Source organism: Lytechinus pictus, chromosome 7 (assembly GCF_037042905.1).
Source record: "Lytechinus pictus isolate F3 Inbred chromosome 7, Lp3.0, whole genome shotgun sequence".
Classification (NCBI taxonomy): Eukaryota; Metazoa; Echinodermata; class Echinoidea; order Temnopleuroida; family Toxopneustidae; genus Lytechinus; species Lytechinus pictus.
In genome coordinates this window covers 25823336-25842136 of record NC_087251.1, presented here as the reverse complement: position 1 = coordinate 25842136, position 18801 = coordinate 25823336, and the positions used below count along the sequence as shown (strand labels likewise).

The window sequence follows — 18801 nt, the reverse complement described above, 5'->3', positions numbered from 1 at the left end:
AAAAAGTTATGATCCCTCAAAACAATGCTTGTTTTTCCATAATTTCATTAAATAAACGTGTTTTCACCGGTTTCCCACAGAAGCTATCGCACGGTAACAAAAGACTTAATGCATGGTTGATCGTCAACAAAACGGAGTGTCGAGTTTAGACGCTTGCCTGTAAAACCTCTTCATTTTATGAAATTATTGAAATTCAAGCCTTATTTCAAATAACCAGAACTTTGTTATTTCTTGACCATTTTCTGTAATTGAGGTATCAAATTAAAGAGCAGATATTGAACTTTTTAAAAATGTGGTTTTCTTTTGAAAACCCAGATACGGCCCGCCAAGTGACTTTTTGGTATCCCCTTTTCAAATTGCTCTTGCTCACTCATGCATTAAAGAGAAATAAACTAAGTAATTTCAGATGAAAGAGGAGATTCTAAGCTTTAAAATGGTAGGTCATTTGTCTACTGTATTTGTGATTAAGTTATGATAAATCATCGATAAATCTCGGTTTCGTTTTTTCTGGGACGCACTGTATAATTATAATATTCTGACACCCCTTTCCCTCTTTTTTCGTTTCCTTCCTTTTTTCTTGCTTGTGAAAATTTTGGGGGTCCATGGCCGTCCCCTGTCCATCTATACACCAGTGTACTTGAATGTAGTTTATGTCAAAATAGAGTAACGTGTCTGAAGTCACACTTCTCTTTAGACTATTGTCAAATATTTTTTGACAACAAAATGTGTTTTGTAAACTAGAAAAGATATGAATAGAAAATATATGTAATTTATTTATTGATACCCTCAGGTACGTTATTCAAATGTCCATTCAGACAAGTCAAGTTGAACAGATAGAGAAACGAGCTCAACTGAAAATTGCATCTTTAAGTTTTGAATTGCTTTAGTAACTACATTATTCTTAAAATGGGTTGGGACATATTACAAAGCAAGCGATGTCATAACTTCAGTCAAAATGTTTCTACATGGAATGTGAAAGATTGTCATTATTTAGAATACGTTGTGATACAATAGGAATTTTCAAAAAACCTGTTAAATTTTTCAAATCCAGTTTTGAAAATGAAAATCAGATAGAGGCTACAATTTGGCCCGTTGAATTTCTTTAAAGGAAGTTCACCAAGATGTTAGTTTGGGTTTAATGAAGGGTAAAAAATGAAAAATATTGGTGGTTTGATGAAAATCCGTCAAAGAATAACAAGATTTATTAAATACCAAAATTTTGAATAGACCAGCAGCTCCTCCATATATTGTGTGATATAAATTACAAAAAGTTGGAAGTGATTTTATTTGTGCGGGGAATATATAATACGCATCATTTCATGACCCCCTTCTAAAAGAAAATATACTTGTTTTCATCATGTTCCTTTTAAAAATTGGAATTTATTGAATTCATATTATGTGATATATGGGAGAGCTGCTCGCATATGATGTCACAAATGAAAAACTTCTTAATTCTTTTATTCATAAATTTTCATCAAACCTTCACAAATATCTTTAATTTTTCTACTATTGTTAAAACCATTCTATTGTCAGGGGAAACTTCCCTATTAAGCTCACGGCACTTACATACCTTAATTGTGAAACAGCCTTAGGCAAAATTTTAGTGAATTTTCTTATTTAATTTTGATTTTGGAGAATAATTTTCTATTTTTGCTTGTCAAATTACATCTGTTCATTCGACCCAACTCTTTATAGACAAAGTTTATTTCTGTACTTAGTAGATCATATTTATTCTGCTGCTATATCCTTAGTGTATAAATAATTGAGCATATTGTAAATGAAACCATAGTTTATTTATATGAAGTATATATTGTACAAAATTGTTCTAATATATAGAGTATAACTTCAGGAGTAATATATTAATATCTTATTTCATGATTCTATTGAAATATTTATTTATTTAATATTAAAATGTCTATATCGTATTCATCAATGAATAAGGTAAACAGAAATGGTTATGTGGTGTTGCTGTATCTACAATGATGTTTGATATCAATTTATTCACAGCAGAGGTTTTCAAAACACTGATATCCAAAACTTTTGAAAATGCATGAGTTATGATATTGGTTTGATAAAAGAAAAGGTTATTTGAAATAAAGTTAACTATTGTATTTATTATGTAGTACATTTGAGCACTGGACCTTTAGAAGTATGATGAGATTAAAAAAGGGTCATTTGGACCAGATGGTAATGGCGAAAATTAGCACACAACATCACCTAAAATGTTATCTATTTATTAATTCTAAAATTGATTTTGATCACCAATAGCAAAAATAACACATTTTATGAATATTGACTGAATACCTATGTATATTGGATTTGAACATTAAATAACAATTTTGAGCAATTTGGTCTAAATTGCAGGCTTTAAAAAAAGGGGGAAAACCCAGTCTTTTGGGGGTATAATGTCACTGCAAATTAAAATGCAATATATGTTTTAATAAGTTCAATGGCAAAGTCAGCCTTTTCTAGGTCCCTCTAAATTAACTTGCGTGTTGGAAGAACAGATATTCTGTCATTCCAATACAGATATTGCAATTCATTAATTTTGAGGAGCTCATATTTGAAGGGGGTGGGCACTTTGATTGGACATGCATTTGCGACTGAGAAATCCAAGCAAATACCCACATCCAATGGTCCTTTTGATGTTGACAGGCAACCATGTCAAAGGTTTTTTTTTTGCGAAAAATGGACGCATGTCTACGGATTTCAAACTTTGAATATGACATTTCCAGCTGCAATATGATGCAATGACCAAATGAAAAGGGGACCCCATGTCTATGGATCCTTCTTAAAAAAATCACACTGCTTAGCAGCACATCCCTGTAGTCTCAATGCACACTAGTACAGTGCATCCCTCCTCAACATAACTGATTATAACGTTGTGATCTCATTAATAATCTCACCAATCTAATATTCATCTCCTGTTTTCCTAAAATTTTTAGATTTTTAAGATGCGACTTGTTTAAAAATATTAAAAAACGCAGAAAAGAAACCCAGACTGAAATACTTATTTAAAATCAGCAATTTATTAATTTTCACTTGAATTTCACAATTACCACCTACATGTAAGTAGAGAATTCAACTACATATTCTGTTCATAGAGTACAATGTACCACTTTTTAAATTGATGGATGAAAAATAAACTTGGTTGCAGGTCACAATGAAAATGCTTGACTGTAACTAATATTTGGAAAAGACTTTAAAACCTTTTATTAATCTCCTCAAATTATCGCTCTATATAATCCAGAAATTGATTTCTTTCTCATTGTTAGTACATGTAATTAGAATATGGTTTATTTATTGAAATGTTTTTCTGCACACAAATAAGTTATCAAACTGACAAAATTTAATTTCAATATCGTTGTTGTATATATTTGTCAAAATGATTTTGTGCTAAATTTATTTTATTAAACTTTGTGAATTTTTGAAATATTTGTACGTTTATTTATCAAAGATTAAAAATAGATTTATAGCAGAAACTTAAACAACGATAAAGCTAACTTGTGTTATTAATTGTCCATTTTTAGTTTCAAACCTTAAATGTTGACGATGATTTCCTTGTTTTCCTAATTTTTACCAAGAATGCTGCAGTGAGAGAAAAATAATAAAGCAAGAACAGAAAGCTAAGTTAGTTTTCATTGAAAGAAATGATTGTTAAAAAAAATAATAGCAAGGGAGTCGGACAGTCAGGTACTCTGAAATATTCATTTGCCCTTCCTACTTTTCTTAGCTACATTCTGAAGGCACACTCATTAAATGTAACTTACCCCTTTGGTAGTTAATATTCTTAAATGCCAAAATATGTCAAAGACATTTTGTTTTGTGTTAAAGCTCAATGGATATTTTCAATTACATTCAAGTAGACAAAAAAACTATTGCGAACAAGGTTGGCTTTCATAAATCCTGGTAACTATTTAATAGATGCTAGAAATAAAAGCAAATTCTATAATAAGTTTGCAAACCAATTTGATGTTTTATGGAACAGGACCATCATTTTATGCCTGATGTTTACTAAAAAAAGTTGATGCATTTTTAAGCAAACAACCAGAGAGAGAGGGGGGGTTCATTTATTACTAAAAAAAGTTGATGCATTTTTAAGCAAACAACCAGAGAGAGAGGGGGGGTTCATTTATTGGTCCACATTAAAGACATAAAAATTTGTCATCCACTAGCAGATAGCAAGTATAAAGAGAAAGAGAATCAAAACCACTTCAGGGATACAACAAAAGCATTCTCTGCTCTGTTCAGATATGAGGCAACTAACATTTCGGTGTACAATTAAGATGTGAGGACCCCCCTCCCTCCCCCCAAACACAAATAAAATGATACCCCTGCAAAGCTGCCAAGGGAGACATATCTGTTTTAATGTGCCTGGCTGTTAAGAGATGATGATATTCACACATCTAAAATGCGTAATATGTTTGCACAAAATTTTGACCAAAAAAAGTTGAAGCATGTTCTTAACATACATGTATTTGGGCATTTTGTTGCACCATATATAAAGTCTACATTTGTATTTTTTTTTCTGGGGGGGGGGGGGGGGTTGGCAATGCCATATCTGAACAAGCCTTCTTCTATGGACAGAATCATCTTACCTGTATGAGAAGGTTGAATATGATGTGGTCTTGCAAGATATTTGGGTATTTCATCGGCAATGTATCGCACTCCTGAAGGGGTTTAAAGTTCAAAGTTGAAAGTTTATTCTTCACAAATCCTTATTTAACAAATAACTTTTACATGTCTTTAAAGTAAAGCCCTATAATACAACATTAATAACGATTTAGGCCAATTGAAACGGTGTAACAATGAACACATGATAGGCCAGGATAATTATACTATTGTAGATATTGTAAAGACTTGTGATAAAATGCAAGTTTGGTCCTATATAAGCAAGTACAATATTATTAAAGAAAAAATGTGTTCAATGGTCTTTGATGAGTTTTTTTTTTTAATTGATAAAATGATTCAATTCATAAACTCAAGCACAATAAATCTAGTTTAAGACCTGTCCGAATGTGCCATTGAGAAGTCGGTGATTCTGTTCTATGAATAAAATAGTGAATTTTATTGGAATATTAACTGTATCCATTCGTAGGTATTTAAATCTACTTTATGAATGTCATCACTCCACATTTTGTCAAAGAGTTACGTTTGTTTGCAAATCACACTTCAATTCTCAGTTGTGAGTGGCATATAATGCACTGCCACATTGGTCAGGGGATGCATGCTAGCATGCTATAGCGCATTTGTTGATATTAATTCTTAAAATCAAGTGTGTTGATGCGTAAGCAAGACTTTAATTCAATCTTTATGAACAACCACCAGAAAAGGATGAAGAAAATGTAACATTGTTACATTCAAGAGGAACATTCAGAAGATATTGGGTCAACCATCCATGTAGATAATCACTACATCATCCCGTGACAATGGAATTCACCCACAATGCAATACCAGCTGCAAGCTATTTACCTTTGCTTTTTCCTACCACCTCATTCTCAAACTCCTGTTCGTCGGATGCCTTTGGGTCTTGCAGAACAATCCCTCCATACCGCCTGGCTGGGTTTACAACCCATTCCTTGTGGGTGACTTCTATGGTAGTCTCGATGAAAAGGGGGAGTCTTTCTATGCGAATGGCTTCAGCTATCTCAATCACCATGGTCAGACTGAATTTGAAAGAGAAATAATGGATGTAAAACAACAAAACATTAATTTTATACATTAAAATCATGAAAAAAGAACTACTGAAAATACACTGGTAGGATGTTCCTTTGACGGCTGAATCCAATGATAAAATATGGAGTGACCTTGATAGTGACCTAGAATAGATTCATATAGCTGGAGTCACAGAAAAGGCCAATATAAATACTATGGAAGCAATACACAAATCGGTATTTTTTTCATTTATTCATGGCAAAATATAGATTAGAATTATTAAATACAGCAACTAACGATGCTTTATCAGAAGTCTCAAATGCTGTATCACCATGCCGCATACATGTAATAACCATGGCTTTAGAAAGGCAACTGATCTGCATTTTCAGTTTCGAAGAATGAAGTTGTGTTAAGGGGAAAATAGAGTTGGATAAGGTTTTCAAGAGCAACTTACTTTGCCACATACACAGCCATTGCCTTCCCTGGTTTAAGTCTTTGAGACATAGTAGACATCACTCTGGAAGGTTCCTCCATATCAATAATTGCCTGTATTGAAAATGAATATATTGAATATCATACTGGTGCATTAACAACATTCTACTACACATAAACATTCAGATTTCTTGCAATTATCAATTACAATAAATTACTTCTCAAATGGCCTAACATATCATATGAACATACAAAATATATTTTTTAGGATTAAGATTGTTAGAGGGTATTTTATTTGTATCAGGATCGGGATTATTCACAATTATGTTTGAGGTTTTATAGGTTTAAGTTTGTCTTGAATGTGCCGGCTTTCCATCAGGGCAACTTCTGCCAAACCATGGAATCAAGAAATAACCCTGCCCCTTTGGAAACCATGATGTAAGGGTGTAATAGTTGAAACCCAGAATGAAATGGTCACTATGACCAGATATACATGAATATTTGGAATGTTAAGATCTATGTGTACTAAGAAAAATTTGTCTTTGTCGTGTCAGGAATATTGTTATCTAATACAGATTTTTCACTCATTCAATTTTTTTCCCAGGGGAAGAGGGAGAGGGATGGGGGAGGGAAGAGGGAGGGGAAGGGGAGAGGGTTAAAGGATATACCATGCACAAAGAATCATCATACCCCATCCACTTGAGTATCTTTGATATATTGTCCACAGTCCTGCAATCTACAGGAGTAAAATAAGACATTCTGGGGCCACTTGACTTCATGGCTGATGTCATAGGATTTCTGCCACAGGCTGAGGTTCTTCTCCGCTCTGACCTGATGGTTCCGTTCTCTGTCAAAGGAAAGAACTTGGCCATTGTGTCCAACTGCAATAAAGAATTCAAAAAGAAATATTTAAACAAAAAGCAATTAATTCAGAAATCTCTCATTGGTTGGGGATTATTAAATAATAAATTGTTCAAGCTAGCCTTGTAGAACTTCAAAGAATTGTAAAAAAAGAAAAAGAAAAGATAAATGGTGAGTAATACAGACATAATTTACTGGTTGGAAAATGTTCAAGCTTCTACCAACTCATTGCAAGATTGCAGGTGGCACCAGGCAAATGTGTGACTGATCAGTTGGCTTAAACTTTCACAGAAATGGAAGGTGTAGACAAAAGCTTGCCTTCTAAGAAATGAGAACGAAGAAACTGGAACATATAGCAATTATTCTTAATTTTTTTTTAGACAGCTGAAATCCATCTGTTTGGAGGAAATTTTTAATTTTTTTTTAACTTTATAAAATTTCTCCGGAGCCAGTGGAACAAGCCAGGTGTAGTCCATTGGAACAAGCAACAGATGGAAGCTTTTGGTCTATGAAAATATATACCTGTTTACTAAGTAATTTGAATTGTGATTTTTTTTTCTTCCCTGGAACCTAATAGTGAAGTATTTCTTTTACCTGTCAGCAATAAATGAACAATTATATTTTGGATCCAGTTGTATACATTACTTGTTGCTATTTCTACCAAGCTAAATACAATTATTATCAATATTATGATTTATTATTATCATTATTTTATCATTATCATTGTCATCATCAGGATTATTCATAATTATCACTATCAATGATATGATCATTAGTCTTATCATCACTAATTGTTCCTACCTGCTCTAGAAAGGAACAACGTCATAGCTCCAGACCCTGAACCCGCTTCTAAGACCACATCACCAGGATAAGCATCTATCATCATTAGCATTGTACAACAATCCTATGTCAAGCAAAACAAAAAAATCAGCAATATAGATAATATTGGCAGTGTATCACTGGTAGAAAATTGATAATCAGGGAGTATGCAGTGAGCCCCTTATCTCTCCCAAATTCCTATAGTCGTAAGGGGTTTTTACAATGTAGTTTTCAGGAGGGGGTGGGGGTACTTAAGTTGAAGATTTCTGCAGTGTGAATATCAATACAGGGTAATCACCCTAAAAATATATACAAACCAGTTGTCAATACAAAAATATCGAACATTCACCATTGAAAAAAATTAGAATAGCAGAATATTCCCAAGGTTATTGTTCATATGCTCAAAGCAATCAATCCTTGTGTCATTACCTTTGGGTATGCAATGGTTGGATGCCTCTTCATGTAGAGCACATATTCATCCAGACTTGGTCGCCTAATCAGAAGCTCAATGCCAATATCAGTCACAAAGACACTGCCACTCTGATGTCCGACGATATCTGCATGCCGTAGGTTACCAAACTTGCACTTGAAGTCCTGGGAAGCATCAAGCTTGATCAGGCGAACAAGTTTCTCCTGCCTCTTCAAGTTCTCTCTGGTGATAATGATGTATTCTCCATCTACGAGAGGAGGCCCCTGGTGCTGGGCTTTATCAAAGTCACTCACTTTCACAGAAGTTTCACCATCTACCGATGTTCTAAATCTTTGCACATGACTGGAGTCACATACCTGAGCTGACTTTATTTCATCGGCATTGATGACATCTTTGGAATCCCTGATACCAGAAGTTTTGGAGTCACTAGTAGTATTCTGATTTTTAGTTCTTTCCTCAGTTTCAGGGTTATTCATTATCATACCACCAATTCTTTCCATTGGGGAGAGTGTCCGTCTGCCCTTCAGAACACCTTTTCTGCTTGCTTCAAGATAACTCTCTTTTGTTTCAGAGCCATCACTCAGAGTTGAATCCACCTTACCTGTAGAACTGTAACCATCTGTACCTTTTCTACAAGCAGTCAAATGGAAATGTCTTGATTTCATGCCCAAATTTTGTAGTCTTTGAAATGAAGAGCTGTCATAAGGGCAGGTACAGATTCTTTGAAATGATTTTCCTCTACTGGTACCGTAAACATCCTGAAGCCTTCCATGGTGGAGAGTTTGATGTAGGAGACACATCAAACGATTTCTTGACAGCATCGTCGGTTATATTGTTCATCTGTGATATGGGAAACAAGATCAAGATGTCACATCTAAACTGATGTGAAGGATTTCCAAGGATGTTATGATCAGAATTAAAAAAAACATACATACTGTATGTGACTATTCCTAATTTTCTAGAGAAATGGATTAATCCTGCATAATGATGCAGTATCCATCCCGGGAAGGGGGGGAGGGGGGGTACTTAGATTTGGTTTGGACGGGGGTGTGCGGCTGAAGTTTCAAAACCCATACCCATATTTACGGGTCATTTTGGCTAAAAAGGTACCCATTATTAGTAATCTATTAAAATTTGACAAGCAAAAAAAAAGAAAAAAAAAAAAAAAGGTTATCACTCAAAATTGGGGGCATGTTTAGGGATTTTCCAGCATAAAACTATACCCCATGTTTAAAGATTTCTTAAAAAAAAGCGACCCATTCCAGCAGCACATCCCTGTATATAAATAAACATTTGAATATTTGCACCTAAATGTTAAGTAGCAAATTTTTCACCTGGTTTGTAAAGAGAGGCATTTAGAGGCATTGAATTGAAAACTTCTTAAGAATTTCTGTGAAATAAACTGGTATAGGAAAAGATCACAGATAAACTCCCAACTTATCAATCCAGTAAATAATTACTGACAGATATTTAGCCACTTATTCAGTTCTTGTCATCAACTCCAATGACAACAAATGTTTAGGCAATGTCAGCTTTTCAGAGCAATTTAATTATTAATAACATAATGGCAAAATATGTCATATTGATGACTGGTGATGTCAATAGTAATAAGAATTATTCAACGATGCCAAAGACATACTGTGCTTATGGTGCCCTGATTGTTATAAAAGGAATGTCAATTGTGCAGGTATTGTATACAAATGATGCACAGATGAGATGGCATCAGTAGGTTTTGTGAGCATAAGATAACTATGGAACTGTTAAACCCACAAGGCACAGCCGAGTGGCTTTAGACTAGTTTCCATAGTTACCGCATGCTCACTAGTCTTACTGTTGCAAGAACAAACCTGTGTATCATTTATTTATAGAATGGTGGAATTTTTTGGCTAAAATTCAATTTTTTTTAACAGCCATGGATGCATAATTATTACGATGCATGGCTAGCCATGCATCATCCGGTAAATTCGCCATGCATAAGAAATTACCGGACGCATGGCAAATTTACCAGATGCATGCCTGTCCATTTTTTATTGTAAAGTCTGGTACCATAAACATGTCTTTGAAGTATTCTGGGGCAACTATAATAAGGAGTAAGGACCCCGGAAAAATACATACATGTACATATTCAAATTGACTTAACTGGAATTCCCTAGTTAAGCAACATCTTTAATCAACAATAAAGATTGATTTGGACAGACTTGTCTTGCTATGAACTGTTTTAACCACCCCTGGAAGGTTCTATGCAAACTGATTTTGTCATTGTCCTGGGAGAGGAATTGTTCCAATGGTGAGTTATTCATTCACCTTTAGTCTGGAAAGTTGGGATTGCCCTTAGAAAAATAGATTGCCCCACCTTTCAATTAGAATGATTGCAGTTCCAAGCTAAATGTATGTAACACATGATATGTTCTGCAATTGAATGGAATTCCAGGGTTTTGTACATTTATTTTGGAATAAGTCACAATAAAACATTCAAAGGGTCTGCTGAGAAACTTGGAACAAAGGAAATAACTTTGCATTATCTGATGGAAAAAAAGGTCTCCGTCCTCATGTTTTAAGAGGGAGGCACAACAAATGGACATCAGACATAACTTCCTTTTCACTACGAAAACAGTGACCAGCAAATCTCATACGTTTACTAATTTACCTTGGTGGAGATAGGTGGAAGATCTCCATAAATTTCATCTTTTGATTTGTGATCTCTCCAGTCTCCAACTTATATTTTGTACCTTCATTAAAAGTCGAGTAACTAAATATGCCATCTAGTCTATCAGACTATCTTTATACACATGCCCTAAACAAGGAGAGCAGGCCAGCGCAGCATGACTGTGGCTGTACTTAATACTAGCATAGCTACTGCAGGTAGTTGTACTATGGAGAGACAGCAAGATATTTCTATCTCATCAACCACTTCATTAAACTGTATGATTTTTTCAGATCTTGATGAAGAGTCTCTAGAAAGCCTCCTGGCCAGGCACACCCCCATCAAAATACAATTTTATTTTGAGTGCCCACACATATAGACCAAAACAAAGCTAGGGTCTCTGTTATGTTGGCTGTTCCCCTGAACTCTGTTGGCTCCACGAGGAGAAAAAAAAAATGTTAAAAAACTCCTCGAAACGGACGGCTGCCAGCTGTCTACCACACACACTTAGCCGGGAGGCTTCTAGAGAGTAAAAATAATTTACTAACGTATGCTTACTCTCAATGAAGCCAGGTATTCCTTCCTATTCATCTGCATGTACCGCCAAAAAACCTGAAACTTTCGCCCCCAAGATTTCTACTTTCCTTCTAAACGCACGCATCCGTAACGTTGGGGAAGTATAATAGGAAACAAGATGGCGGCGTAAACATCGGGCAAGTCTCTTCCGTCTTTTCACAATATTTTTCTCATTTTTTTGATGAATTCTTGTTTAAAAATAAAACCGAGAGCGTAGAAATGTCGGAAATGAAGTTTTATCCCATGTACATGATTTAGGGCTAGATCTTTTAGAAGGAAAGTAGAAATCTCGGGGGCGAAATTTTCAGGTTTTTTGGCGGTACACGCAGATAAATGGGAAGGAATACGTGGTTTCATTGAGAGTAAGCATACGTTACTTTTACTTTTTAGCATGTTTAGTAAATGATTTTTACTCTCTAGAAGCCTCCTGGCTACAGCCTACACACACTGCCACTGGCAGTTATATGATAACCTTGTTCATTGAATGAGTGCCACTGCCACTGGCATTTAATATTATAAATATAATAAGCCTTGCCCTTGGCTTGGCTCACCTCGTAATCGTATTAGTGTGACTGTGAGTGGGCTTGGGCTGCCTTGGCTTACCTGTTCACGGTTTGATTTTTTTAAATCATCGGTCTTCTGTTCAATCATTCACCAGCTTGGTCTGGGCAGTCTGTTGATTTCCTAGACTTTGATCTAAAAGTTAGACGTTCATTTTGACAAACTTCATTTCACATGGACGTTGTTTGCGATCACGATGAATGAAGGTAATTTACGGTAACCTTCTTCTTCTTCTTCTTCTGTTGATTTCCTCCAGTCGAGTCCGTAATTAATTTACGCGCAACACATGGGCGATCACGTGATGATATAGTTATGTGATCACATGATGACTCGACGGTATCTTTGGTATTGGCCACTGTGCATGTGCACTGCACTGTGTACAGCGCGCGCTCTGCGTAATCAAGCAAGTGCAAGCTCAAGAGTCCCGGGCCGAGATTTCCGTGAAGTATACCACTACTCACAAGTCTAGTAGTACCGTAATAGTAGTACGTTTTAATTAAAAACCTTAATAGTTTCCATAGTTTTACTCCAACAAGTGGCACGTCTTTTTTATCGTTTTGGGCTCTTGGTGGACGGGATACAATTGGCGTGAAGAAGATAACAAGTCATAACAAGACTGACAGCTACAGCCTACACTACAGTCGACACAGGGCCGAGGGCGTTCAGTCTTACCGCGCCTGCCGTGGTCGACCCGGGCGGGGCAACCAGCAACCATCCCCTTGCTTCCTTTCGTTACTAGCTTTTACTCGATCTCTCTGAGACTGAGTGACAGAAGTCAGCACAAGGTGAGCCTTGTCCATGTTGTCTGTGCATGTGTACCTCTGTCTGTCTGTAGATGTAATCCATTCCAAGTTCAGGAAGTTCAGATCCATGACTTTTGAAACAGAAAAATATACCGTAGTAGTACTAGTAAATAATTTAATAAATATAAATCCCAAAAATTGATAATTAGGCCTAAAACAAGTAGAACAAACAGTAGAGTTCTAAATCTAATTATGGAAATTGTTATGAAAATTATTTGACTTGGTTTAAACTTAAGTAAACCAAGACCAAGTCAAAGTATTAATTGTCCTGATTTTATGAAATATCTGTTGGCGTAAGGTTAAAGAAATGGAATGTGAATATGTTAATGGAGGATAGAGTCTATATTTCCTTGTGATGATACTAGCTGCTGGTAATCATTTCAGTAAAAAAGTATTTATTTTCATTTTGGCATTTTTATATCAAATATCCAATCATGCAATTATCTGTCTCTCACAGACTTCAAACCATCCATCAGACATGCTAAAATACATCAATCATCTTCAGACTGCCATTGTGCTGCTGGTGGTAGTGGCATCCGCCAAAGAGTTCATCTCCAAGGAGGAGAAGGGAAAGAAAGTTGAGCTTCAATCCTTTACTATCAACTCTCCAGAAGGCATTGGAGCGATTTTCAAATCAGAAGGTTTGCTCTTCAACATCAGTTCTGACATCCAAGATGAAGAACCCAAAGTACTATCAACGTTGTGGAAAGCTAGAGAGGAAACAGCAGGGAATGTTGTTTCCATCATCTCAGTGGTTGATCTAGAAGATAGAATGGGAAAGAATGGACAGCCATTCGTTCTGTCAAAACTGGAGATTCCAAAGAAATTTCTGTACCAGAGAAAAATTCCAGGTGATTACAAGAGCCCATGCACTGTAACTCTTTTGTACCATGAACAAATACATGTATCTTGATTTATTATTAAAAAAATTCAAGATGAAAGAGAGGTCATATCTATTGAAAATAATTTTGGATTTAAAAGAAACTGCATTGTGAAAATGTATTATTTTGTAACCCCCAGATTTTTGTGAAACAAACATTTCATTTGGTAGATGTGTTTGCTTTTGTTTTCCTTGACTAAAGTACTTATGAAATCAAGTTCAGGACTTTGACCTAGCTATTACTGCATTGGAATATTATCAGAGTTGTTTTGTTTTGATTTTATTTGTTCAAGATATGAAAGCAAAGATTACATCGGCAGCCAAGGACATGGTTTTGGCCTCTCAGGCATTATCAACATCTACAGGACTTGCCCTCTCTGACCTTGTCAAACTTTATGATGCAATGATTGGGTATCTGGTTCCAATCTCTGATGTGCAGAACAAGTTCAACCAAGCGAGGGCAGCATTTATCTACCACGGCTCCATTGCCAGAACAGCTCTTCGTCTGTCAAAGGGAGTGTCATCAGAGGAAGCTTGTCCGGCTCACCAGGCTTACGACTTTCAGGGGTTGTTTGCATGTCAGCAGGAGTACAGCCACCATGCGAAGAAGGTCCTGTCATCAAAAATCTTGGATTGCAAAGATGTGGAATGTGTAAAGAAAATTCACTGGTATCTAGGTATGTCTAATGAGAAGTCTCCATTCAGATTGCATTTATATGTTTACATTTTGGGTTTGATTTTTCCAAATCTGCAAATAAACAACATTGCATAACTCAGCATTGGGAAGGGACTTCATGTGAACATGAAGGCCTATGTTTAAAAAAAATCAGAGAGCAAAATCACTGGCATCTCTTTGTAATTTTTTTATTCAATGTTACATCAACTTTATTCATATTCTTTAAATGCATTGAAAAGATATATGTTATCTGGCTTATTAAGCGTATTAAGAGAGAAAAAAATATATCTTTTAATTCCCTGCATATTAAACCCAATGGCTTGAATTCACAATGTAAATTCAAAGTTAAACACACATGTGGGCACATTGAGTCTGATCCAATTGTAAATAGAAGCTTAATATTACATCTATTTTAATGCACATAAGAAACTTAAAATGGGTTAAATGAATGCTACAATCTCTTGTCTTTTGTGAATTCATGTCGATGATTCCTTACCCCAAACCCTAGATGATCACACTTTTATGGGGTTTGAAAATCTTTGACACCAAGAAAAAAAAGTTGTTCCTCAAATATCTATTTGCTCACATGTATGGAGATCTCTGTTAATCTTTTTGTGTGTATCATTTGTTTCATTTATTGATTTATTCAAGTCCATTAAAATACATTGATAATGTTTAAAAAACAATAAAAACACACAAAAAGTAAAGAAAAAATAAACAAAGATAAATAGTAAGATGCAAGTAAGATAAGAAAGCTAAGATTTTACAAAAGCTATTTACAGTACATGCATAAAAATGAACATGAAATGGGAAACTGCAAAAAAACAAAGCAAAGGTTCTGTCGAGGCAATCCTTACAGTAAAATATAAAATAAAGACTTGTACTGATTAAATAAACAGAAATATGATGGGATGAATCAAATTAAGATGTTGAATGTATGAAAAGAAAGTTTGTAAGCTTAGATTTAAAGGAATTTAGATATGAAATCTGTTATGTTACTGGGAAGAGAATTCCAAATAAAAGTTCTTTTTAATTAAAAAAAAAAGGAATTTGCTGTATTTTTACATTCTACACCATAGTGATTTTCAGGATTTCTAGTGTTATAACTGTGCATTAATATTTTACATAAATTTGATCATAATAGGCAAGATTATATGGCACTTTATTTTGTTTATGTTTAAAAACTGTTAATATGATACAACCTTGATTCAATTGAAATATGATAATAAATCATTATTTTTTCTGTATTGTTCCCATCAATTTATGGCCTTAGCCCACTTGCTTGGTGAGGATGGCCTTGATCTTGAGGAAACCATAGAGCTTGTTGAGGATGTCTTGGGTCTTGGAAACAACTCCAAGTTGGCTGAGGAAGTAGCAAGGTTGATTGCATGCGGCAACATCAGCTGTTTTGAACCAGGGTGCAAATCATGGATAGTGAGTAAATTTTGTTTTGAAACTATTGATTGTTACATATTTTTCTGCCAGATTCGTTGTAGAAACAGAATTGATATGGTTTATAGTATGCTGGAACTTTAAGCAGATTAAATATTTTAGGGTGTTTTGTCAATGACTTGCCCCTACAGTCACTTCTCTAATCAGCATGTTCTGGCAACACTATTTAGTTAAAATGAAGAAAATATATATATCTTATCAATTTTATTTTTAGTTTTCAAAATATTTTAAGTGGAAAACAAGAGAAGAATGGTTTGAACTACATGTAAGAGAATCAATCAATATTTCTACTTGTTTTATTCTGAGTAACCTATCACTCAAGTTACTTAAAGGGATGGTCCGGGCTGAAAATATTTATATCTTAATACATAGAGTAGAATTCACTGAGCAAAATGCCGAAAATTCCATCAAAATCGGATAACAAATAATAAAGTTATTAAAGTTTAAAATTTAGCAATATTTTGTGAAAACAGTCGTCATGAATATTCATTAGGTGGGCTGATGATGTCACATCTCCACTTTCCGTCTTCTTATGTTATTACATAAAATCATAATTTTTTCATTATTTCATACTTGTGTGAATAATATGTCTCCCTTATAATGAAATAAGTTGCAGCAATAAATATCTAATGCACTAAATCAGTTGTCAATCCAATTTTTCTAGTTCTTGGAGGAAAAAATTTGAATAAACTTAATTTCATATAATAAAATACAAAAGAACAAGTGGAGATGTGACATCATCAGCCCACCTAATGAATATTCATGACGGCTGTTTCACAAAATATTGCTAAACTTTAAAATTCGAAAACTTTGTTATTTGTTATCAGATTTTGATGAAATTTTCTGCATTTTGGTCAGTGAATTCTACTCTATTTATTAAGCTATACATACTTTCAGCGCGGACCATCCCTTTAAATTACAAAATAACAGTTCTATAACCTGAAATATTAATTTTGCATTATTGGCTTGTACTCCATGGACGACTCACATATTTGTAGTGAATTGTCACTTAACTCACTAAAATAACAAAAATGATCATGCAATAGGTAAATAAAACTTCTATTTTTTGAATGCCCATCCCATACTGCAGTACACCGATGGCTGGTTCATCTTTGGGTCTGACTGGGGATGCTGTGGAGACTACAGAGGATGTTGTTTCCTAGCAACGGAGACGTGTCTGGTCCACGATGCTATCTGCACCTGCTGCTCATTCCCAACCTTCTGCCTGGATCCGTTCTGTAAACCTGATCCTTGGTGTAACAATGTCACCACCACCGTACCTCCTCCATTTCCTTAACACTAAGTGAAGGTGAATCACTGATTCATTGTGTCGGTGCAAGAACGCCTTTAATACCACACTTCGCACGCGGAAAAGGCCCTAAGCAGCCAGTATGCATATTGAAGTGCATTGCATTAGGGATTTTCTGCACTGATGTGGTGCGTGGAAATGTTTTGTTAAGGGCGATCTTGCACCGACATGCTGAATTTATTTAATTCTGCATTGACAATTGTGCCTGAAAATCCTGGGGGGTATTTCACCAAGAGTAGAGTCCAACTGAATGTCATGTCTAAGTGCCAAAGTGCAATTCTCATAGATTAATAATACAATAGAGCCTGTTTATGTGATCTGGGGGCCGTTTCATGAAGCTGTTCGTAAGTTAAGAGCGACTATAAGAACGACTGGTGAACCTTTCTTACGCGGTAAACCATCGCCAAAGAATATACCATTTACCAAAAGAAATTATCACCAGTCGTTCTTAAAGTCGCTCTTAACTTACGAACAGCTTTATGAAACACCCACCTGGCCAATTTGGTTATATGCTCTTATATAATTGTGATTTTTAATCATAATTAAATCTTTGTGAAGCACCCCCCTATCGTACAGAAGATTTAGTCTGATAAGAGAAATTGAACCATTGTTAACATACAATGGTTCACCTCCAAACCTTTGTGGGATTAGGTCCCCCTCCTTGCATAGTTGTCAAACAATAGTCACATAACATATTTTCTGCAACATTAAAACATACAGTTATTATGCATAGGATGCATATCAAAGTTTGATAGGGTCGATGCCTTTATGACTTTAAAGTACTACTTTTTTGCATTACAACACTGGTGTGTTGGATTGGTGAGGTCTGGATTTAGTGGCTTGCTTTCATTGTTTAATTGCACTTTGAGCCTCTGTTGATGTCTGAAATGAATGAAAAATCTATATTTTTCTAATAATGTAGTTGAGGTTATATATTGTCTCCATTTGTTGAGGCTTCCATGCCACAAAATCTCATTTTTTTGGTCATATTTGGCTGCCTTACAACTAGTTTCATATAGCTATTTGTAATTAATGCATGAATTTGCACATGACTGGTGACCCTTACTCACTGGCGGATCCAGGGGGGGGGGGCACAGCCGGCCCGTGCCCCCCTTTTGAGAATCAAAATAAGAATTTGTAATGTGAAAATGCCATTAAAACAGAAGTGTGCCCCCCCCCCCTTTGAAAGTGAAGACCATTTTTTTTTTTTTTTGCTTGTCAAATTTTCCTCTGAAATATGTGCCCCCCCCCTTTGGAAAGTCATGGATCCGTCCCTGCCCTTTCTTGTAAATGAGATACCAAAATTTCCCATTTAATGGGAGTGTGTATCAATTAATCCTAATAAAGATTTGAAATACCAATGTTGAATTTTCCACAAAAATGAGCATTTTAATTTGCAAAGACCAGATTTCAAAAAATGATTGAGAATCTGATTATAAGCACCAAAGAACAGGGACCTGTTTCATAAAACCTATTATAATATCAAATTTGCAATAACAGTTTAAAGCTACTGAAATCCTTCAATCTGATTGGTTGATAATAAATTTGTTATAGAAACTGTCCATTTGTTATTATAACAAGTCTTTTTTAAATGGGACCCAGGTCTCCAGTCATGCGTTAAGTTGTGTAAAGCTACGTGTGACTGAAGACCCTGTCATATCGTTCCGTGCAAGCCTTGCTTGTGACATGCGGGTAACTATTTA

General features: G+C 35.2%; 2 protein-coding genes across 2 annotated transcripts; one reads left to right on the top strand and one right to left on the bottom strand.

Moving 5' to 3' along the window:
• Positions 1-3010: 3010 nt before the first annotated feature.
• Positions 3011-13278, bottom strand: LOC129264663 (tRNA (adenine(58)-N(1))-methyltransferase, mitochondrial-like). The gene is made up of 8 exons (XM_054902579.2): positions 12021-13278; positions 8197-9037; positions 7750-7852; positions 6778-6968; positions 6110-6201; positions 5473-5666; positions 4599-4670; positions 3011-3588 (listed from the first exon to the last, which is right to left on the bottom strand). The coding sequence occupies exons 2-8, from the start codon at positions 9016-9018 to the stop codon at positions 3533-3535; spliced, it is 1530 nt and encodes a 509-aa protein (XP_054758554.2). The 5' UTR covers positions 9019-9037; positions 12021-13278; the 3' UTR covers positions 3011-3532.
• Positions 12344-17503, top strand: LOC129264664 (uncharacterized). Its single transcript, XM_054902580.2, has 5 exons — positions 12344-12763; positions 13239-13632; positions 13955-14338; positions 15611-15771; positions 16880-17503. Exons 2-5 carry the CDS (start codon positions 13260-13262, stop codon positions 17084-17086), a joined length of 1125 nt encoding a protein of 374 aa, XP_054758555.2. The 5' UTR covers positions 12344-12763; positions 13239-13259; the 3' UTR covers positions 17087-17503.
• The last annotated feature ends 1298 nt before the right edge of the window (positions 17504-18801 follow it).

Bases quoted from the DNA above. Each gene is read 5' to 3' on its own strand.
- LOC129264664 (XM_054902580.2), top strand. From the start codon at position 13,260: ATGCTAAAATACATCAATCATCTTCAGACTGCCATTGTGCTGCTGGTG. The intron at 13,633-13,954 runs GTGATTACAAGA...TATTTGTTCAAG, and splicing joins GTACCAGAGAAAAATTCCAG to ATATGAAAGCAAAGATTACA. The intron at 14,339-15,610 runs GTATGTCTAATG...TTATGGCCTTAG, and splicing joins GAAAATTCACTGGTATCTAG to CCCACTTGCTTGGTGAGGAT.
- LOC129264663 (XM_054902579.2), bottom strand. From the start codon at position 9,018: ATGCTGTCAAGAAATCGTTTGATGTGTCTCCTACATCAAACTCTCCAC. The intron at 7,853-8,196 runs GTAATGACACAA...TGCTTGACATAG, and splicing joins CAACCATTGCATACCCAAAG to GATTGTTGTACAATGCTAAT. The intron at 6,969-7,749 runs GTAGGAACAATT...TCTTTATTGCAG, and splicing joins GTTGTTCCTTTCTAGAGCAG to TTGGACACAATGGCCAAGTT.